The sequence below is a fragment of the Eleutherodactylus coqui genome, chromosome 4, assembly GCF_035609145.1.
Source record: "Eleutherodactylus coqui strain aEleCoq1 chromosome 4, aEleCoq1.hap1, whole genome shotgun sequence".
NCBI lineage: Eukaryota > Metazoa > Chordata > Amphibia > Anura > Eleutherodactylidae > Eleutherodactylus > Eleutherodactylus coqui.
In genome coordinates, this window is record NC_089840.1 from 240,003,752 (window position 1) to 240,027,990 (window position 24,239).

General features: G+C 41.4%; 1 protein-coding gene across 1 annotated transcript in view; it reads left to right on the forward strand.

The window, feature by feature from the left end:
* Window positions 1–24,150, forward strand: part of LOC136626643 (olfactory receptor 5AR1-like) — a 57,073-nt gene extending 32,923 nt beyond the window's left edge. Inside the window, exon 4 of the mRNA XM_066601663.1 lies at window positions 23,185–24,150. Coding sequence (XP_066457760.1) covers window positions 23,185–24,150 — 966 coding nt within the window. The remainder of the gene's footprint in view (window positions 1–23,184) is intronic.
* Window positions 24,151–24,239: the final 89 nt, after the last annotated feature.

The following is a 24,239-nucleotide window of genomic DNA, read 5'->3' on the forward strand; positions in this document are numbered from 1 at the left end:
CCGGACAATAGAGCGGCCAGTAATATACAGTAAGAATACCCTGCTGGATGTATTCCGACATCGGAGCTGTACAGCCTTCAATCAGAATGTCTGAAGAGGTCAGACAGTGGATTGGAAAGGGTTAAATTCCAAATGACAAGAATCAAACAATACAATGAGTTTTGATGCTGCCTAGCGACTTTTTCAAGAGTGAAATGAGCGCAGAGAATTTTTACTTTTTCGACTTGGATTCTTGTTTATGCCCACTATTATAGCGGGGATATATCTTCCAGTGACTCTCCTGGAATACCAGGATATGGGCTCGAAGGACAATAATTTATTTTAAAGGCGAACCAGGACTTCAGGGTGCTGGTGGGGGACCTTGTTATAGGACCCCACTGGTAAGTCCTTTCATATTATTTATGAAAATTCAGATGTTAATAGCATTGAATTACGAGGTGCTGTCCAAACTACAGTAGTGCCTAGCCATGCGAGTGCAATTTGTTTCGTGACGGAGCTCTTAACCCAAAACACTTGTATGTCTAATCACTTTTCCCCATTGAAAGGAATTGAAATGCCATTAATACGTTCCGGATTAATGGCGTTTCAATTCATTTCAATCGGGAAACTTACTACACCACATGTAAAAGAAACAAACATCAATACTCACCTACTGCCGGCGTTCCAGCCCTCGTGATGGTCTGCGGCTCTGCTGCCGGCTGCCGCGTCCTCCTTCCAGAGCATTTCTTCCTGGAAGCGGGGCTTGAATACCCTGCCTCCAGAAAGCTAATGCTCTGATTGGTTAATCCAGCACAGCGTCAGCCAATGAAAGCCAGCACTGGGTTAACCAATCACAGCCATTCATTGACATCTCCGGAGGTAGGTGAGTATTAAACCCCCTCCCCCAGAGCCTCAGCTTGCAAGCTTCTTAACTTGCGAGCAGGCTCGTAACCTGAGTTTTTATAATAAATAAATTACTCGAAAGCACTGAAGAATAAGATGGCGCTGTACAACAGGATTTATTTATCTATTTTTTTAATCCATGGTATTAAAAAAAAACTATTCTGCACAGTATTAGGCTAGGTTACATTAGGTACACTACACTAGATTATTCTGAGGGCCCATCGGTCAACTATACAGAACAGGTGCAGTAGTTATTCTCTGTCTATTGCATTGTAAACCATGTGATTTGCCTAACACATTTGTGTACAATTTATGCCAGAAACGAATGTAAATTTTACCAGAAATGTATGCAGACGTACATTTCTGTGTAGGTGTATGGAGGAACTAAGATGCACCTAATATCTGAAGAGGCATGCATATCATTTATAAGTTGCATTGTGCATCGGCAGGAATGATATTAAGACTGGCATTTTAAATTGAGGTCTTAACATATTTACCCCATGCATTTCTGCAAGCCCCTTTCAGATTAATGGGAGAGTCACAAAAATCTCTGCAACAAATCTGCCTCATGTGAATGCACAGTACCCTAGAAAGCCAATGCCAGAGGAAGGTGCATTTGTCAAAAATGTTAATAATTGAAGCTGATAGGCGCAGTAGGGTGTGGAAGAGGACAATGGTCTCCTAGCCTATTTTTGGTTTTACAGATGAGTAGCAGCTCAGGAAATGGCAGAAAATAATCAACCGATCTGATGTCATAGAGCTACACTGCCAAAATTTAAAAAGATAAAGTATTGTATTTTCTGTGCTTTTGGGAACGCATTGTATAAAAAAGTAGAAAAGTTGAAAGTTGCGAATAAATAAAAACTTATGCCCCACCCAAATCTCTTAAATCATACATGTTAATCACCAAAATTAAGGTATTGCAGAAAGAACTCCATTTTTGGAACTTTGTGCTAATATAAATTAAAGGGTTGTCTCATCACAGCTGCTACTGCAGTGGAAATGTAGTAGGTGTGTTACAATGATGACCATTCGGATGTATGGAATGTTGCACATGGACAGCTCAAAACCTTAAGTCCACAAGAATGGGAGCCACTCTTACAGAGGGTGTGTACCCCCTTCTATGAAGTTGATATGGTCTAAAAGATCTATGGAAAGGGGTTCTCATGATGAGGCAATCTTTGATAATATGCACTGTACAAGTACAGTGGATGTCCGGGGAATGATATGGTGTTGACTTAAAGGCTGAGCTTATTCCTTATGGGAAAGATGCCAACTGTGTTATACAGCTGATACCCACCTGCAGTGGCTGAGATTGAAGATAATTCCGATCCCAGTCATTTAATGCCTTAGATGTCATGGTCAGTAGCATCCATGGCATGCAGACAGAAGGAGGGGAATTCCTTTGTCACCCTGTCTGCAGAATTGCAAGCAGTTGTCATGGCAGCTGGCAGCATAGTGAAGGCCTCCAGACCTGCCATCATAGTACTTTAGCCCTAATACGACTAAAAAATGAAGGCAAAGTTTAGTACTTTTTTAAAGCATATCTATAAAAAAAAATACGAAAAAATTTTTCATCTTCCATGTAAAAAACCAAAACAATGGAAAAAAAGCCCAACCCAAATGGCATCACCACATGTTTAAAAGCGTGAACAATTAAAGTATCATACTATTTATCTTGCACGGTGAATGCCATACAAGGGGAAAAACAGGAGACGCCAGAATAGCTACTTTTTGACCAAACCAAAAAAAGCAATAGCCAAATTGCATTTTTTTTCTCCATTCCACCACATGGATATTTTTCTTACACGTTTCTCAATACATTACATTTTAACTAATTTCTCTTACATTAAAGTAGTTGTTCAGCTGTAAACTATTAATGTTCTATTCTCAGGATAAGGATAGTTGATCCGCAGGAGTCTGTCTCTCGAGAACCCTGATGACCAGCTGTTTGCTGTGCTAGTGCACTGAGCTGAATTCTGGAGGAAGCAGACAGCTCCATTTCAACTCCAGTGGCCAGGCTTGGTATTGCAGGCAGTGTTCCCAAGTGAATGGAAACTTTACCTCTAAAATCAAACATGACCACTGCAGTGGAAATGGAGCTGTCTGCATCCTGCGGAAATCAGTTCTGTGCATAAACACATGGGCATAGAGAACAGCTGAACTGCAGGAGTACCTGGCGATGGACTCCTGCCATCCTACTGTTGATAGCCTATCTTGAGAATAATCAATCAACACTTTACAATTGGGCAACGCCTTTAAACAGGGGAAAAAAAGCAACCAACTAAAAACGAGCCAACATACGGTTATATCAATGGAAAAATAAATGTTTGGCTCTTGGAAGAAGAGGATGAAAAAAGCAAAGGGGTTAAAGGATGAGGAAAAACATAACATCTTCTTCTCTTAATTTCTTTTTGTAAAACTTACCAACATCTTTCTCTATTGGTGTTTAAAAGGAAAGCAAAAAAAATATAGTAATTGTAAAAAAATTTTTTTTTACAAAGACTTATTTATTACAAAAATAGTGGCCGGAATGATTTGGATAGGCACTTTGTTTTTACTATAAATGTAACATAATCTTATTTTGGATTACTAAACTTTATTAACAACCCTCTTCTCATTAGGAGTCATGAGCGAAGTCTTTATAGTCATTATTTGGCATATAGGTTAATTGTCAACACCTGAACTAGAGCAACTTTACATGTTATGGTCTAAACTTCTCTGGGAAAAGCTGTGCCAATTGTGAAGTAGCATGGAGTGTTGAAAAGTTTCTACAGGATGTCATCAATCAGTCAGCCAAGAACTGTAAAATAACTACTTTTGTTTTTAACAAGATGTTAAGTAGTGCACTAATAGGTGTTAATCTTTAGATTACACCCGGAGAGATGTGCTGTTTTTCTCTTCTAGACCAAGAGCTGAAGAGGAACACTATGGGTTCATGTAAAAGCTGAAACCAACACCGTACACTGGAGGGACAAAATTATTTGTTGCCCCACTATCGCTGTGGTAGGTACTGTAACTCACATTAACTTTTTTTTTCTTTTCTACGGCACCAAAAATTTGTAAGAAGGATTAGATCATACTTGGAGATTAGACATCTCCAGCAATGTCTAGGAGGCTCCTGAAAAAAGGGGAGACCTCCTAGACTCCCAGAAGAGTTGGCAAGTGTCCCGGGTACTGTTGAAGGCTCCCGAAAAGCAGTGCTCTATTAACATCAACTGTGCATCGCGCCAGAATACTGTGTTACTAGACTCCATCAGAACCTCTAAACGTACACACAGATGGCTCGACATTTGTGAAAGGGGGTACAGCATTCAAAAAGGAGGCACAGGGTCAGAAACGCTATCTTTCTTCTTAGGGAGAGCACCTAGATGGTGAGTGAGGAGACTCAAAAGGCCATTCATGCTCTTCTGGGTAATATGCAAATAAGGGAGATGGAATAATACCTCCACAGTGCCACCTATTGGAAGGCAGCATTCCTTCAAGCCAAAGTTAAACTCTTTATACAAGCCTTGTAACAATGACTGAGAATTAAAGGAAGCACTGGACTCTTAAGTCTCCATGGGCAAGATTTCACAAACGTGGCAAGTTTTGGTTAGATAGGCATATGTTGTGAGATTAATTTATCAGAGTGATGCACCATTCCTCAGATTAGATCTATCAATCACTTTATAGCCAAAGTTGCCACAATGTAATTATGGACCACTCTTGTGTCCAGGGCAAATAAGTGTCTAGGATTGAGTAAGACAGTACTAGCTCTCCACTACATACTTTAAATGGGTTGTGCAGGATTATATAAACATGTCTGCTTTCTTCTAGAAATGCATTCATGGATTGTGTCAGCTGCATTGAAGTAAATTGGGCTCAGCTGCAATACCATAGACGACCTGTTGAAAGGTATGGCACTATTTTAGGGAGAAACCAATTTTTCTAATCTTGGACAATTACTTTATCTTAATGGCTGTCTACATTTTAGTTCCTGTCTTCCTGTTAGAGTACTAAAGAACAATATAGGATCATTAAAGGAATGAGTTGGTGGCGTTATTCTTATGTGAAACATTGAATGAGCGATGTTTAAATGGCACAATAATTGCCTGAGCCGTTGCTGATTTTTATGCCAGCTGAAATTGAATGACAAACGAGACCCTCACGATTCTTGCTCGTCGTTTGGCCGCGCATAAACCAAACAATTATCGTTCAGTTTAATTCTATCTAAACGGAGTATAATTTCAATTTTCTGGTGTTCTTGTTTCTTACCAGAAATATAAACCTGATGGCAGAATAAAGAGCCAGTAGATCAAATGGCTATTCCTTTTCCCTCTTTCATTTCCGTAGACTTCTATGGGCAGCATGAGACAGCAACACCTACTTCCTGTAATCTGTCTCAGAATTTCTGTTACTAGAGACTGACTTCCTATTACAACAGGCAGTGGACAGCAAATTAGAAGGAAGCAAGACCTCTAGTGGCCAGGACGTTAGATTAATTTGTCAGTAAAAAATTGTCATTTTAGGTAAGCAAAGTGATTTTGCACTTTTTCTAGTTATCACATTGGCTATCACATAAGCACAAGTCTGTTGAAAAGTTGTTATTTATATATACCCTATTCATACAAACATTGAATAGGATTCTCCAGCCAGAATGCTTTCCTGAAATATACACTAATGTGTCCATAGATTTTAATAACCAAACTCATGCCAAAATGGTGTCTTTTTGGCATGCATTGTGCCTGTGTAGGTCAGGATCATGCAACCTTAACTGTGTAGTCGACTGCACTTTTAATACTGCTGTATAAAAAGAGCCCATTATAAGAAAGAAGTTCTAGATATGATATTGATACGATTATGCCAAAAAATACCCCAAACCAAAAACCAGTCAGGAATGTCCTGATTATATTTTTAACTAAATCCCATTTAAAAAATAGTAATATGTACAATGGGGACCGTACATTCTGCTAATGATATACAGTATATACTGCAATGATCCACTTTATAACTCTGAGGCCTTAGTCAGACGGGCGTTTTTAGCCGCGATTTGCGCATGCGCATGCGTCCGGCGATTTTTTAAAACCATTGCTTTGCAATGGTATCGGACACATGAGCGCTTTTTATGCGCTCGTTCGATAAATTATAGAACAAAAAATCGCAGATCGCACCTATCTGCGATTCCTGTTCTCTTCTGTATATGCGCTCAATGGGGCCGGCGGCAGCAGCGCCGACCCCATTGAGAACATATGGAAGACAAATCATTCTTCTCTGCCACAGCTGTAACAGCTGTGGTAGAGAAGAACGATGTTTGCCCATTGAATTCAATGGAGCGGCAATACAGCCGCCTCCATTGAAAGCAATGGGCTGCCGGCGTGCGCGGGGTTAATTGTCGGGAAGGGCTTAAATATATAAGCCCTTCCCTGCAATTCATCCTAAAATGTGTTAAAATAAAAAAAAAATTGTATACTCACCTTTCCGCTGCAGCCGGAGTCCAGCCGCGGCCGCTGTCAGTTCTCCTGAACTGCTTCTCGGCACTATCAGCCGGCGGGGCTTTAAAATCACCGCCTGCTGAATGATCTGCCTCTGATTGGTCACAGCCCTGACCAATCAGAGGCTGAAAACACTCACACACCCATTCATGAATTCATGAATGGGTGAGTGACTGCTGCCTCTCAGCGCTGAGCCAATCAGGGGCAGGTCTGACTCACATCCATTCATGAATTCATGAATGGGTGTGAGTGAGGCATGCCTCTGATTGGCTCAGCGCTGAGCCAATCAGGGGGCAGGTCTGACTCACACCCCCTTCACACCCACTGCAGGACGGCCAGAAGGTGAGTATACAATTTTTTTTTATTTTCACACATTTTAGGATGCATTGCAGGTAAGGGCTTATATATTTAAGCCCTTACCGACAATTCATCCCGGGCTCACCCGCAGCGCATTGCTTTCAGTGGAGACGGCTGTATTGCCGTCTCCATTGAATGCAATGCGCTGGACAGCTCCGGCCCGTTTCTAATGAAACGCGGCTAGGAGCAGATTTTCGGGCGATTTGCGGGCGACTTGCTCGCACCGGTCACGCGATTTGCAGATGCGCATCCGTCATGCGATCCGCAAATCGCGCGAAAAAACGCCCGTCTGACTAAGGCCTCAAGATGCAACTTTCCATAATAACCAGCAGGTGGTGTAAGTCCTACATATATAAAACGTAATATACAGCAGTAGCCAAAGTTCTCATAGTAATATACTTTGATAGAAAACTACCATATACTACCATATATGATTTGTAAGGATATTCATACCATGGTTCAGTGCGTCTCAAATCCAGTCCACAGGTCAGGATTTGAGGATATCCGATAGAACTAGGGAAATCCTGAAAACATGACCTGTTGGGTGTACTTGAGGACAAGTACTGTGTTCAGAAAGCCCATGTAGCTGCTATGATGGGGCAAATTCAGCCCCTGTTGTATATGAACCTGCAAAGGGCACTACCTCTCCACCACCATAGCGAACAAGAAACAGCCAGAGGTTCATGCCACCCTTCTCTCCAGCAAGGGATTAATGTATGTGGACGATCAGCTCTGTCCCTATTGTCCTGCATTGGAGTTTGTGCCGAACTATTAGCATCAGGAATATGCATCTACTCTATGAAATATGCATAAGAAATTGTAATATTATTATTGTTCATAAACTCCCCTCTTCAGTTGAAAATTTTATTGCATTTCTTTTTCTTTAACTAACTCTAATTGGATTGCGCACTCCACAAAAATGTATGGAGAAAGGATATGAACTAAAGGATTCTAGTGCCCTCTAGTGGTGGACAGATTTTCTTTTGTTGACTGTTCCATTAAGCAATAGGATAGACAGCGTTCTGAGCAAACAGATACACGTTCCAGTCTTCACTGAATATTCCTGCCGTAGTTATAAATTAAACAGGATGGAAGTATATTCAGCCACTGCACAATGTGATGCTCTGAAGTAGCATAGATCGTAACATACATATATCTCTATTAGATTCAATAGTACAAAAGACCAAAGCAAAAAACAGGAAAGAAACCCTTATAGTGAAAGGCCGGGTAAACACTTCCCAAGAGGCTTAGACACAACTCCCATTGGACAGCACTACGGTTGCCAACCGGCTGGTTACTCACTGGCCCGGCCAGTAATTATGTCCGAAGGCTGGTGCCAGGATTTATTTTTTAGGGGCCATCTTAATGGACGATAAAAAAATAATTGTCAGCTGGGAGCAGAGACAGCAACCCTACAGCATCTAGTATTTCACTAACTGTCTCTTTATTTAACTCTCATCCGGCCGCCATAATCAGAGCTGTGACCCCAGACTCGGAGAGATGAGGTCAGGGCTCATAGCTCTGATTATAGTGGCCAGACCGGAGCTAAAGAGAGAAATACTAGATATGGCATGGCCACAGGTTCAGGGCATGGAGGGAACCCTATTACTATTGAGGCCACTAACAAAGTCACTATTACTATGGGGGTCACAACTGCGGGCACTATTACTGTATCAAGACCGGAGTAGTACCATTGGACTGGCGCATTGCCAACGTGGTCCCAATTTACAAAAAAGGGAGCAAAAGTGAGCCTGGTAACTACAGGCCAGTAAGTCTCACTTCAGTAACGGGAAAAATTTTCGAGGGGATTCTGAGAGACGCAATCGATGAGTACCTCAAGGAGATTAAGGGAATAACTCCTCACCAACATGGATTCATGAAGGGTCGCTCATGTCAGACAAATCTGATCTTTTTCTACGATGAAGTAAGCTCTAAGCTGGACCAGGGAGAATCTATTGATCTTGTATATCTGGACTTCTCTAAAGCCTTTGACACCGTGCCACATAATAGGCTAATATACAAAATGAGGCAGCTCGGACTGGGCGAAAACGTGTGTAAGTGGGTAAAAAATTGGCTCAACGATAGAAAGCAGAGGGTGGTAATAAATGGTTCGTACTCTGATTGGACCACAGTCGCTAGCGGGGTGCCACAGGGTTCAGTATTAGGCCCCACTCTGTTCAACATATTTATCAATGACCTGATAGAGGGGCTGCACAGCAAAATATCAATATTTGCAGATGACACAAAATTATACAATATAATTAATGCAACGGAGGACAATGTGTGGCTACAAACGGACCTGGATAAGCTGGGGGCTTGGGCAGAAAAATGGCAAATGAAGTTCAATGTTGAAAAATGTAAGACTATGCACATGGGCAGGAGAAACGGATGTCACCAATATTCACTTAATGGGGTACCACTAGGGAAAAGTGATATGGAAAAGGATCTGGGGGTACTAGTGGATAATAGACTAAACTGGAGTAACCAATGCAAGTCAGCCGCTGCAAAGGCAAATAAAGTCTTGGGGTGCATCAAAAGAGGTATAGGGGCGAAGGACGAGAACATTATCCTTCCATTATATAAGGCACTTGTCAGACCTCACATGGAATACTGCGTACACAATTCTGGACACCGGTGCTCAGGAAAGATGTCACAGTGCTTGAGGGGGTTCAAAGAAGAGCGACTAAACTAATACATGGAATGACGGGACTGGAATACCCAGAGAGGCTGTCCAAATTGGGACTATTTACTCTAGAAAAAAGAAGGTTAAGAGGCGACCAAATAACCATGTATAAGTACATGAGGGGACAACACATGGATCTCTCCCGCGATCTGTTTACACCCAGGACAAGAGGACATCCGCTACGATTAGAGGAAAGTAGGTTTCATCACCAACACAGAAAGGGGTTCTTTACTGTAAGAGCAGTTAGACTGTGGAACTCTCTACCGGAGGAAGTGGTGATGGCAAAATCCATAGAGAAGTTTAAAAGGGGACTTGATGTCTTTCTGGAGAAGGATATTACAGGATATAAATTTTAGTTTAAGTGTCAATCCTGGTATATAGGCAGGTAGGAACTATTAGGGGTTGATCCAGGGAACAGTCTGATTGCCATTAGGGAGTCGGGAAGGAATTTTTTCCCCAAAAGAGCCAATTGACTTCTGGCCTTGGGGTTTTTTGCCTTCCTCTGGATCAACACAGTAGGATAGACAGGCTGGACTAGATGGACAATGTCTTCATTCGGCCTTACATACTATGTTACTATGTTACTATGTTACTATGTATTGGGGCCACTACTAGAGGCACTATTACTATTGGGGTCACAAGTGTGGGCACTATTACTATATTGGGGCCACTACTAGAGGCACTCTCACTATTGAGGCCACTAAGGGGTGCGCAATTACTATTAAGGCCATTACTAAGGGCACTATTACTATTGGGCAACTACTGTGAGCATTATTAATACTGGGGGCACCGTTACTATTGGGACCATTACTGGGGGCACTATTACTATTGGGGCCCTTACTAAGGGCACTATTACTATTGGGGCAACTATTTTGAGCATTATTACTACTGGGGGCACTATTACTGTCGGGATCATTACTATTGGAGCCATTACTGCCATTACAGCCACTAGAATAACTGAGGTAAAAACATATGTTGTGATAAGCCATGCGCTAACCACACTCCTTTTATATTGCCCAGTAATTTTTTGTGGCAACACGTCTTTAATTGTAAAGAGGTTTTTGCACAATTTCATATCAGACTAAATCTAATTTTTCAAAAATCAGCACTAGAGATGAGTGAGTATACTCGCTAAGGCTAACTACTCGAGCAAGTAGTGCCTTAGCCGAGTATCCTCCCGCTCGTCTCTAAAGATTCGGGGGCCGCTGGGGCGCGGGGAGCGGCGGGGGAGAGCGGGGAGGAACGGAGGGGAGATCTCTCTCTCCCTCTCCCCCCCCCCCCCTCACCCCCTGCTCACCGCCGCAACTCACCTGTCACCCACACCAGCAGCCGAATCTTTACAGACGAGCGGGGAGATACTCGGCTAAGGCACTACTCGCTCGAGTAGTTAGCCTTAGTGAGTATACTCGCTCATCTCTAATCAGCACCATTTTATTGCCCAGCCGATCACGATGCATAATGGCCCATTTACACATGATTATCGCTCAAAATTCATTCAAATGAATGCAATAAAATTGCTCACTTTTCATTCACAGGTTGTAAAGCTGACTTTTCAAAAGGGCTGTAACACTACTGAGTAGTAGTTATATTTGTGCAGCAGCTTAGGGAAAGGGACTTATTCCGCAGCGCTTTCAGGTAATTTATTTATTTATTACCTCTCACCAAGCTGGGTACTCATTTTACCGACCTCGGAAGGATGGAAGGAGTCGACCTTGAGACGGTTACCTGAACCAACCTTCAAGTCGTGAGCGAGAGCTTAGGACTGCATACTGCTGCCTTAACACTCTGTGTCATACGAGGCTTAGCATTATATGATAATGTAAATGACAAACAATACTTTTGGGGAGACTCACAGTTGTTGATATTAAAGATGATGAAGTTCTGGAAGATCTGAAAGGCAGCTGCCGCTCTGATGGGCACTCTAACGAGCTCTGAGAGTCATTTACCCCTCTGTGCCAGAATCGAAGGTCTCACCCATGTTGTGACGTGGGTAATGAAACAGCTAGTGCGTGACCAGCCTAGAAGATAAGGGAAGTTGTAGGTAAGTGCTACCCTGCCATCTGGCGATGTGGCTAGCATTTCACCAATGGTGTCTAGAAAGGCGGAAGTTGCTCCCTCCAGCTAGCACAAGAGAGAGTAAGACCCATGTGCATGCATGCTGACAAGGGTCCACATAAGGGTCTGTCTAAAGTCAGCTGCCGTCAGAGTGAAATGTTCACATAAGAGAAAGAGAGAACCAGTAAACCAGAACCAAGAGAAAAAGACTAATGTTAGTGCTGTGGGGTCAACTGAAGTATACGTTATTGCTGCCAATGAGAGACAAGTTACCGTCAGGTTGAAATAAAACCAAAGTCAGACCAGTAAGCAATGACTGAGTGATAAATGTTCCCATGTACAAGACTGAAAGCAAGGAAAGCAAGTCAGAGAACATGTGTTTAAGTGGAGGAGGACTGAAGGGGAGAACCAGTCAGATACCATGTGTGCAAGTGGAAGAAAGCTGGTATGTAAGGGAGAGGCATTTATCTCTCGCTCCTCCTTCCAAGATTCAGCAGCAGCCATTTGGATCAGGTCCCCAGTGGCTGTCAGGAGTTGGTTGCACCCTTTTGTCCAAGATTTATTAGAAGAATAAAGATTCACTATTGTTATGGCATGGTGCCCTAGCTCCGGTTTAAGAAATAAGTATCTCCCCTCGGGATTTATTCTTGATGCTACAACCTGGTGTGGGAGGCTTCTATGAATTGCCACTGGCACACCACAAATTATTTTCTCAGGGTGAGCACTATGAAACCATTTGGTAAAATATTTATTCGATCCTTTGGGGAAGTGGTTGCATTTTTAGTGCATTTTCTGGAAAAGAGCAATTAAAACACGCTTTTTATGCATGTGTGCCAAAATCTGGCCCCTTTTAGCCGGGCTATTCAGGCCTCTCGCATTAAAGATGCAAAACGAGAGGTTGATCATGGTGGAAACTGACAACTACAGCTATTAACACTGGGGTGGTCAAGGCCAGAGGCATCAAGAAAAAAAAAAGAAAAAAAAAAAAAGAGGGAACAAAAAAAAAATAGACAGAAAAGAGAAAATTCTATCGATTGGGATTTAAGAGCCCAATCTTCCAGAGTCGGGTCCTGACCACAGTCAGGAACAGAGCACCACATTGTGGCGTCAACCCACCAGGGCAAAAAAGGTAAAAAAGAAAAAAACTATGGCTGTCAAGCATTCTAACACCAACACCATTCAAGTCAATATCAATAAATTATTAAGCAAACAACCTATCTAGAAGAAAGATTGAGGGGAAAAAAATAGGCAAAGTTACAAAAATCAGAAACCCCATAATGATTAAGCTCCCAATTAATAACTAAACCTAAACATAGTAAGACATAGAAAAACATGCTATAGAATATTATTAAACGCGCTTACACCTCTAGGAAATGCACCACATAGATACAGAAAATAATCATAAAATATCTTAATAGTGAGCAACTATGCATAGAAAGAGCAATTCCTCATGTGGAAGGGGGAGCGGCGTCGCCTTTATTATTTTGACCCCTTGGTTTAGCCTCCTGTCATTTCTCTCTGGATGTCATAGTGGGGAGCATTTGTATATTTGGCCAATCTGGTATTGCCATCGATGGAATATCCAGGGTTCCAAGGAACTTAGATAAGTCAGCTGAGGTTCTGAATATCGCTGTTCTACCCTTTCTCGATGCCACAAGCTGAAAAGGGTATCCCCATCTATAATTTATGTTGTGAGCACAGAGGACTTCTAAAATTGGCTTCACTGCTTTGCGCAGCTGTAGTGTGTGCCTTGCTAAATCCGTAAAGCTTCCTCCTGACTACTCTCCGATGCCGCACGGCTACTTTACCCATGGCTCCAACCTAGCGGCTGAAATGCTACAAAATAATCGTGCCCACAATGGAGTTCATAGTACCCACCCTGAAGAAACAAGTTACAGAGCTCTAAGAGTTTTGTGCCCCTATCAGGAAAAGTTTGCTGCTCTGCAGACACTGGTGCTGGAGCAACAGAAGGAGATAATCAGCTTACAGAGACAGCTTCTGGATTTGCATCACTCAGGCTCTGATGTCCGCATGCCACTGCCTGCAAAATTTGGTGGAGATTGTCAGCAATATAGAGGTTTCCTTAAACACTGCTGGATTTATTTCCAGATGCAGCCACTTTGTTTACCAACAGGAAGAAGGCGTGTTTTTCATCATTTAACTTGTCAGGATTCGAACTCCTGCACCCCAAGTGGCAGCCCTTCATACTGAGCTATTCAGCATGCTGGATAGCGCCCTCTGATTCTTAGTCTCATGTTTCTTGTCCATCTATCCTGTTCTTTGTTCCTGGTTCCATGTCTTCCCTGTCTAGTCCACACTGTCTTGTTCCTTCTACAATTAGCCCTATATATAAACCTGGCCCTGCAACTCTCTCCTTGCGTGAGGATTCTGTTTCACAATACTATTTGGTCAAGCTTCACATTACCTGCTCCTCCAGTATTTCTGCAAGACTACCCGATAACGACTCCTGGCTTTCATCTGACTATGCTTTCCACCTCATCCATTGAATTGCAACTGTGACTACCTGCTGACGATGTCCAGCTTCCTCCTGACTACTCTCCAATCCCACACGGCTACTACACCCGTAACTCCTATCTAGTGCCAGTAAAACATTAAAAACCTCCTCACTGATGAGGCACTCACATGGGCCTCACTTCACATAGAGACCAACAGTAATTTCCTTGTTATCCTTACTGCCTTCATGCCCTATGGACTAAATGTTTGAAAATCCCAATCACTGTACTACAACTGAAGGTAGGTTACACAACCTACGACAAGGGCGATGTTCCATTGCAGAGTACACAGTGTAATTTTGTCACTGGGCAAATGATACCACCTTTAAAAAAGCAGCACAACAGAGCCCATTCCATCGAGGATTATCTGAGTGGGTAAAGGATGAACATGCTAGAGTGGAGACCATTGATAACTTGAAATATTTCATTCAGCTATGCATCAGAATTGACCAGAGGCTTTCTTCGTGGCAAAAGGAGAAACCCTACCTATCCTTTAGTTGGTCCTCCTTGACCCCTCAATCAACCCCTTCAGTCAATCCACATTGAGTCCCTAGTTGAGGGCTGAACCTGCACCAAAACCAATGCAGGGTAATGAAATCTGTAAACCCTTCTCCACCACTGAAAAAGATAAGCACCGTGCTGAAAATCTGTGCCCTTACTGTGGAAGCTCGGGACATTATGCCTTAAACTGTCCAAATAATTCCCAAAGGACTCTCCCTAACATCAAGACTGTGACCAATCCAAGAATATTGGATTCAGAGGAAAAGTGGGACTTGTTATTTGTATAATACCAACTTATTCCACAGTGCTTTCAGGTTTATCCCCCCCCCCCCAGCAAGCTGGGTACTCATTTTACTGACCTTGGAAGGATGGAAGACTGAATCAACATTGAGCTGGCTACCTGAACCAAAGAGGGGTGGAACCTGCAACCTTCAGCTGTTAAGTGAGAGCTTAGGACAGCATTCTGCTGCCTTAACACTCTGCGCCACACAAGGAAGTTTCATAGACTTAAGATTTTTTCTTGACAAAAACATCACAAGCAGACTCAAACCAATACTAATTGATATGGAAACAAACAATGGGTCAACCTTGTCTTCAGGACCAGTCACACAGGAGACAATTGAGTTGGAATTCTACATATGACCTGACCATAAAGAAATAATCAGCTTCCAGTCTATCTCATCCGCTAAATTTCCAGTGATCCTTGGAATCCCCTGGTGTTCTACTCATAACGCCTTCCTCAACAGGGGAATCAAGGACCATTGCCTACTCTTTATAGTACTGTGGAGAAAACTGTAAGATAGCTCCATCCGCCCCCAGATCACCACAAGACTTTGGGGGCTCTCAGCAGAACTTTGAGAAGTTACCGGCTCCATACCAAATGTTCAGGGGTATTTGCAGCAAGAAGAAAGCAGACCAACTACCACCTCATTGGCCATATGATTGCTCAGTGGAATGGCTCTCCGGGGCTTCTTTTCCATTCAGATGGATCTACAACCTTTTGGAACCAGAATTAAAGCATGAAAACATGAAAAAGGGGTTTATTTGACCCTCTTCTTCTTAGGCGGGGGCACCCATATTTTTCTCAGAAACGAGTAACTCAACCATGCGACCATGTATCAATTACAGGGAGTTAAATAAAATTATGGTAAAGTATTGCTCCCCCCTTCCCTTGATTCCACTTAGAATCTAATAGCCTGTCAGCGAGGGGAATATCAGAACAGGTATCTTCAAAAAGCGCATCAATGGAGGTATAGTTATGGAGCTTAGTGACAGATAGGGAAATAAGTTGCCCTTACCTAATGAGGCAATTTATTGAATAAGAAGATATCTAGTACAATGTAACTGACCAAATGAGGTTGTATTATAAGCTGTCTTTTCAAATATAATGCCTATCTATTTTGAATGGACTGAGAGACGCTTACAGGGTGGTGTCATACGACTAGAATCTCGCCTTCCATATCGTTACTATGTACCACCTCATGTTGGGACAGAAAATATAACAATATAGGAATTAGTTTATTGGGGTGTGAAAAGCATGAATTGTGGTTTACAGGACCACTCATGTCCTATGTATTGAGGCATATCTAGGTCCCTGAAGATCTCCTGAGTGGAGTGAAACGCGTCGGTCCAGACCTATTTAATACTTTAGCAGAGTTTTTCTGTTACGGTGATTGTTAGACCTAGACCTGACTGACAGTTTTGCAGAAAAAAAAATATTTTCTGTTGGAGTGATTGTCAACACAAACTCCCTTGTGCCTCAGGGAGTTATAAGATCAATCATCTATTTTTCTTCTGATCCTTAATAACCTATAGTGGCACCCAATATAATCAGATAAACCTGAAAAATCAGTTCATACATAAACTGATTAAAATTACTCCATACTTTTATCTCTATGTACTATGTGTGTCCGGTAAGTCTTTGTTTTAATTTTAACTATCCTATTAAAAGATATGTTTCATTGTCCAAATCAGTGAAAAGGTTCTGAAATTAAATTTGGACTATTCTTGCCCCAGTAAAAGATACTCCTCTCCTGCAAACCGTGACTACCTGTTAACAACCTCTGGATTTCTGCCTGGGAATGCTACCTGCCTCCTCTGTTGTACTGCAAGCTGTGACTACCTGTTAATGACCTACAGCTTCCTCCTGACTACTCTCTGGTCACGCCTGGCTACTACAGTGGTGGCTCCAACTTAGCACCTGAAATGCTTCATTTTTATTAATGGCAACAGCAGAGAAGAAGAACTCGGTATCAAACTTTGATAGTCCACAATCGATAGCACTTGGAATGTCAGTGCTGGAGCATGCTTTCACAGGTACTGTCTCATGGAATACTTTTACAAACCACTTGTTTAGCAGCTTCTCTAAACCATGTTCAGCTTGTCATGCTGGGCGAGATAGACTCTATCACTGTGCTACAATCTGTTCTGCTGCATCACAGTCAGCCACACAACTTAGCTGTGTTTGATATTGGCTCTAATTCTAACAGAACATTGCTTTTGGGGGGCATATTTTGAAAACTCTGCTTTTGGCACTAAAAGACCATGTTCTATCCTTGCTGCTACCATTGTTACACTAATTTAACTTTTCCTTTCCATCCCATCAATAGATTGTTAGAGGTTGAAAACACCCCTTTAATTCCTCCTTCTGGAGATTATACCTGCTACAAAGTGTTACCAAAATCCAGCTTAGCTGCCATAGTTGGGTTACATGTTATGCATTAAGGGGTACTCCAAACCAGATAACCTCTTTATGCTAAGATCAACAGGAATTCTCCTACTGTATTGTCATCTTCTCTATGCTAGTCTGTTATTGGAGCTGTTGCTATATAACTTTCCCACAGCTAATTCATTAGTGTGTGTCAGATGATCACACTGCTGCAGTCTAGGCTTGTTTGGAGAGTAGTTCCTGATTGGCTAGGTTCTCTTCAAGTATTCCTGGCTTCTGTAATAGGTTGCCATTTATAATGCCAGCTATGGGCATTTGAATCCATTATTCCTGTGTTGCTTCTTGTATATCGTTCCTAGTCTACTTTGCTACTTGCCAGCATTCTAATGGTTATGTCCAGTCCAGTAATCACGTCTTAGCCTTGTAGTTTTTGTTTTGCTCTTCACCTGTTTATACCTACCTTTTCTTCCATAATTCAGTTTTGCTCAAGTTCAGTTTTCTTGTCTTTGTGTTTTAGTGTCCTCTATTTGTCAATGTGCCAGATATGGTTTCCATTTAGGTTACCTTTAGGGATACTCAGGGACAGTGGTGTCTGGTGTTAGGGTCAATGTCAGGAATAGATTAGGGGAAGATTTAGGGAAAGTTAGAGTTAGGGTCAGTTATTGTCAGCTTGTTATTATCTCTTCACCATCATCATTTGTTCCATTGTCTGATACCATCAACATCATAATGATCAGCTGATTATCATCACCATTCTGTTCCTTTTCATCTATTAATGAGTTCCTAGTTTTGTATTTTTGTTACCTACTAGTGTTGTTACACACTCCAAATTATTGGTCATTTGACTGCCTGATAGTCGCATAATTTAGCCTTACTGTAAGTCCTAGGTGTATTTGAGTGCTGAGAGACACTGTTGTAACCTGGAAAAGGTGACCTTTGTAGATAAGGTCCAGTTCTGCCAACTTGTGGCCAGCTGGTGTCATTACACTTGTTAAGTGAATAAAAATGGGGATATTTTTGAAAGCTGGATATATGACTTTGAAGTGGGCCATTGGCCTGTTATTGGAACTTACATTTAAGATGTGTATAACTAGGTCTGATTTCCAGACGGCATTGAATTGGGATGTGTTTTTCCATTAATTTACTATACTAATATTTGCCATAGAGGTATAGTATCGTGGGATTAATTTCTGCATAATATGAGAATCAACAAGCAGCTTCAATTCTGTAAGGACTTACTCCAATGAGAAATGCAATGAGTATTTATGTTAGCTTATACCATCTCATTCCAATCCACTGCCATCACCGTAAAATCAATTTGTGATGTTTTTCCAAGTTCAGTATTACCAAATAAATGTGATATTTTTTCACTTTTCATGTTCTGTTTATTAAACTAAAATTTAACCAAATTTTTAAAACAAGTACAAAATTATCTAAGAAATCACAAACCAGCTCTAAAAGTTTATAGTGCAGGTGGAAGCCATTGAACAACTAATCACTATCATCAATGCAAATTCCTGTATAGCTGTAGATTGCCATTTTGGCAATTGCTGAATTGTGATGATGCTTCATCTTAATATTTTCTTTTTTTTTTTTACATAGAAAAATATACCAGAACAGATGATATTGGAGTTCCAATCTACACACACCGCAGACCCCCAAAGGTATAGTACTGTGCAAAGTTTTAGGCAGGTGTGGAAAAAATGCTGCGAGTCAAGTTTTTCTTTTTTAAATAGAAGGCGTCGTTTTTGCTCCAAATTTATTCTGCAACGACCCTGAACATACAGCCAATGTTATTAAGAACTATCTTCAGGGGGCACATGGGCGGAAATTCCGCGGCGGGATTTCCCACAGAATTTCCACTCGAGCCCACTGCCATAGGATTGCATTAGATAACGCAGTCCTAGGCAGACCGACGTGATTTGTCCATGTGAAAACAAACGCAGAAAACAAATCGTGGCATGTCCTATTTCTGTGCGGGTCTCGCAGAGGCCCGCACAGAAATGTCAGTGGTGACGGGCCGGCTACTCACTGCGCATGTGCCGGCGGGGCGGCAGCCGTCACACAGCGCAGAGAGGGGACGCCGGGAGCGGGTGAGCCACAGGGCTGTGTTGAGGCACGAGTCCGCATCCCACTGTTAGAATTCGACCGGGCCGTCTGCAGACGGCCTAAAGAGAAGGAAGAAGTCCTTGAACTGATGATAAGGCACTAACAGAACCCTGATCTCATCATCATTGAGTGTGTCTGGGATTACATGAAGAGACAGAAGGATTTGGGCTGCCTACATCCACAGAAGATCTGTGCTTAGTTCTCCAAGATGTTTAAATGACCTCCCTGTCGAGTTTCTACAAAAAACATATGAAAAGTTTTCAGTTTTTTGTTATAAAAAAGAGCTTTTCTTTTGTTTTTTTAACTTTAAGGAAGCAGAAACATTAAGAACATTGAATTTAGTAACATAGAGGCACGTTTATTCAGAATGACATTTCATGCACCTGTCGTAATAAACAATGCACTGGAGAAAGATGCACCTATTGTAAAGTGTTAAGAGATGCCTGATGAATTAGGTGCATATCTGGCCTCCTGGGCACCTCAAAGTCAAATCTATGGCAGTTATGTGCTAGCATGGATTTCCACTATGTTACACCAGTTTCTGACAAGTTATAGTAAATCTGATGGACCGCGAGAGGTCACACTCCTCTCACTAACAAACGTCCCCATTTCTAGCTACTTTTTAAGGGCTCAGTCACACGGGCATTTTTTTGACCGATTTGTAGATGCGCTTGCGATCTACGTCTATATATACCCAATTCTTTGCAATGGGATCGGTCACATGTCCATTTTCTATGCAAATGTGCCAAAAATTATATGACACAACGATTTGCAGAACGCATTTAACTGAGTTCTGCGCAAATCGTTGTTCTGGTACATGCGCTCAATGGGGCTGCGGCAGCAGCCCCGACCCCATTGAGAACATATACTGAAGATCATTCTCCTCTGCCACAGCTGTAACAGCTGTGCCAGAGAGGAACGATGTTCACCCATTGAATTCAATGGAACCGGCAATACAGCCGGCTCCATTGAAAGCAATGGGCTGCCGGCAAGCGCCGTATTCATTTTCAAATATAAGCCCTTCCCTGAAAAGCATCCAAAAAAAGTGTAAAAAAAACCCAATAAAATATACTCACCTTTTTGCAGCTGCCGGAGATCAGCCGCGTCCAGCCTGCTCTTCTCCTGAACTGCTTTCTGTAGTATTCACCAGGCGGGGATTAAAAATCCCCGCCTGCTGAATGGGCTGCCTCTGATTGGTCACAGCCCTCAGCCAATCAGAAGCAGCACTCACTCGCCCATTCATGAATTCATGAACATTTAACCAAGTATATATAGACGCAGATTGCAAGCGCATCTGCAAATCGGTCAAAAAAACGTCCGTGTGACAGCCCAAAAAGTGCTGAGAAAAGGTAAAGGTTGCAACTATTTTACACCAGAGACAGTCTGCTAAATTTGCACCACAATGCTTACATTAATTTGGCTCTTTGTCACATTAGTAGGATCTAGCTGTCACCATGACAGGCCCAGTAACTGTAGTGGTATTAAAATCAGTCTGCCCTCAAACTGCTGACTTAAATATAGAGAATGACGATTTGACAGCAGAGCCCTAGTTAGGCTTTTCTCTACAATGGATCATTTCACTGCCATAATCCAGTATTGAAATGTCAAGGAAAAGAACTTGTCTGACACCTAGCTTCTGGGAAAAAAATACCCCAGTAGTTCCCCTAGGTACTCCTTTGCTCTAGGGGGCTAATGTGCAAACTTTGACAAGACCTTTAACCCCTTAAGGACATCGCCTATTTTCGCCCAAAGGATGCAACAATTTTGGGAGGATTTTCTTTTACGCTTTCAAAAAGCCATCATTTTTTTTTCTTTCGCCGTGGCCATGTGAGGGCTTGTTTTTTGCATGGCAAACTGTAATTTTTTTTATTGGTATCATTTTTGTGTACATATAACCTACTGTAAAACTTATATTTTTTTTGGAGCAGGGAGAGAAAACATATGAATACTGCCATAGTTTTTTTTTTTTTTTCTTTACAGCGTTAATCATTCATGCAGCATAAATGACACAATACATTTCTTTCTGCAGGTCATTACGATGACGACATCACCAAAATTATTATTTCTTCAGGTTTTTCCACTTTTGCACAATAAAACCCCTTTTTGGAAATTATTATTTTTTCTACATCATTGCATTCAAAGACCCATAACTGCTTTATTTTTACATGGATGGAGCTCTGAGAGGGATTGTTTTTTGTGTGATGATTTGTTGTTTAATTGGTACTATTTTGGGGTACATACTGTTTTTTTGATCAACTGTATTGCGTTTTTGGGAGACAAAAAAACGAAATAAGCATTTTACCTGTTTTTTAGTCCCCCCCCCCCCCCCAGTTTTTGCCATGCAGGGTAAATAGTGTCTTCAATTTATTGTACAGGTCATTATGGATATGACGATACCAAATATGTGGGATTTTTCAATTTTTTTATACAAATAAGGGAAAGCGTGCAAAGAAAGTTTTTTTTTCAGTCTATTTTTTTACATGCTTTTTTTTAACACTATTTTAATGTTTTTTTTTATGTTCCTGTACGGGACTTGAAACATAACAGCTCTGACCTCTATAATGCATTGCAGGACTTCTGTATCCTTCAGCCAAGACGTAAACTTATAAACTTACGTCATATAACATATAAGGGGGTACATGTAATTTCTGTGTCCCGTTGCTGTATTTCTTATGACTGTTGCTATTATTCGTTCATCAGTGATGGAAAGAAGACCATAACATGGCATACACATCACAGTATGCTTCTATGAGCTTAAAAATTCAGTTCACTTTTACAGCTTTGTGCTTAAATACCCTGTAGAAGCTGAGTGGCTTGGTAGCGCCTCTCTGGCAGGAAGTGTGCAATATCAGATATTTAGCTAAGAAAGTACTAAGCAGGATAAAAATGGAGAATTTGATTCACCTGCTATTTGCGCATCTTATATAATGATAACTTTGATATACTAAGTGGACCTGACAGACTTCAAGTCTCCTGCTCTGCAATTAATCAGAGCAGGAACGGGTTATCAGCTGTTACAGCTGATAACCCGGAGTAGAAGGCAGGAGGGGTTTCTGCCTTTCTGCCTTCTGCTTCCCCAATATACAGTGCTCAATGAGCACTGTGTGGGGAAAGGGAAAGTAACATGCACTTTCACTATGGGAGCCCGGGGGGTTGGGGGAAGGGGGGGTCATGTGACCTCCTGGGATTCCCTGTTACTGCAGAGCTGGAGGGTCAGACTAGACCCTGGCAGCTCTGCAAGCGACTAATGTCACTACAGGGGTTGCTTTCCCCTGTAACTGGGGCTCCTATATACGCCCCAGCTACAGTGGGAAAGTGTCAAATAAAGAAAAAAAAATGTGAATGTCCCCCAGAGGTCTTACATGACGTCATGGGGGACATAGATAGTAAAAAACACAATTACATAAATAAGTAAAAGAAAATGACAGAATAAAACAACAATACATACATAAGAAAGAGAATAACACAAAGCAGACGCCAACAAAAACCGTCACCGTATGCGCCCTGTAAACCAAAACCATACATGCTATATATCAAAACGTCCGAAAAAAAAATAGAGAAACCCATTCCCTTACTTTATTTTAGTATAAATATAAAGATAATTTAAAAAAAACTATAAATGTTAAAAAAAACAACTTTTTTTTTAGCTTTTTACCCCCAATAAAACTAAAAAAACGGAAAAAAAAATTGTCCTATATGTCATGGAAACAAAACGCAGCAAAAATAATTTTGGTAGGTAAAGGAAAAAAAAAATAGAGCAGTAAAACCGCCACATGGGTAAAATCCCTAAAAAGTGTCTGGTCCTTAAGGTACAAAACATCCGGGTCCTCAAGGGGTTAAATTAAGTAAAACAATGGGAATGATAATTACTGATAACATCTAACCAATGTACTGTATGTAGATGTCTAAAATCTTGACATAAAATAATTTCCCTTTCTATAGGAGACCATGAATACATCGGCATTAAGGAATGAGTCTCATGCAGTGCAATTTATAATTCTATGTTTCTCTGATCTTCCTCACCTTCAAGTTCCTCTCTTCTTAATATTTTTATCTATCTACATTAGCATAATCTTTGGAAATGCTGCCGTTCTCTTGTCAATTGTCTTTGATTCTCACCTGCACACTCCTATGTTTATGTTTTTGAGTAATCTTTCAGTACTGGATATTTCGTATACTTCGACTACTCTACCCAAGCTTCTTTTCATGCTTTCTACTCAAGACAGGATTATGTCATTTGTTGGATGTATAGCACAGATGTATTTCTTTCTTTGCTTTGCTTGCACAGAAATGATCCTTCTTGCAGTTATGGCATATGACCGCTATGTGGCAGTCTGCCGTCCACTGCACTATACCCTAATCATGAGTCCAAGAAACTGTCTTGCTGTGGTCATATCAGTATGGATTGCTGCTATGTTAGAACCAGTTTCATTTACGGTTTTAGTAGCTAATTTGTCATTTTGTTCATCCAACCAAATTGATCATTTTTTTTGTGATGCATCTCCATTGCTAAAGATTTCCTGCACTGATACCACTCATGTTAATATGACAACTTACATTTTAGGTGCGCTGGTTGGCATGAGCACATTCATACTGACTTTGGTTTCTTATGTTTATATTGTATTTAATATCATGAATGTTCACTCTACAGTTGGGAGAAGCAAAACGTTCTCAACCTGTGTTTCCCACCTCACCTCTGTACTTCTATTCTATGGCACTACTCTGTCTTTGTATATGAGACCCACATCAATGTATTCTCCAAAACAGGATAAGTTTTTCTCCCTTCTATATATCATACTGATCCCATTGCTCAATCCTGTTATCTACACTTTGAAGAATAAGCAATTTAAAGATGCTTTTAAAAAATTGATAAGTGTGTTATGCCCTTTGAAAAAAAATGAACCCTAAACGGGACATTATTTTGAGATGTCACTAGAGATGAGTGAGCATACTCGCTAAGGCAAACTACTCGAGCGAGTAGTGCCTTATGCGAGTTC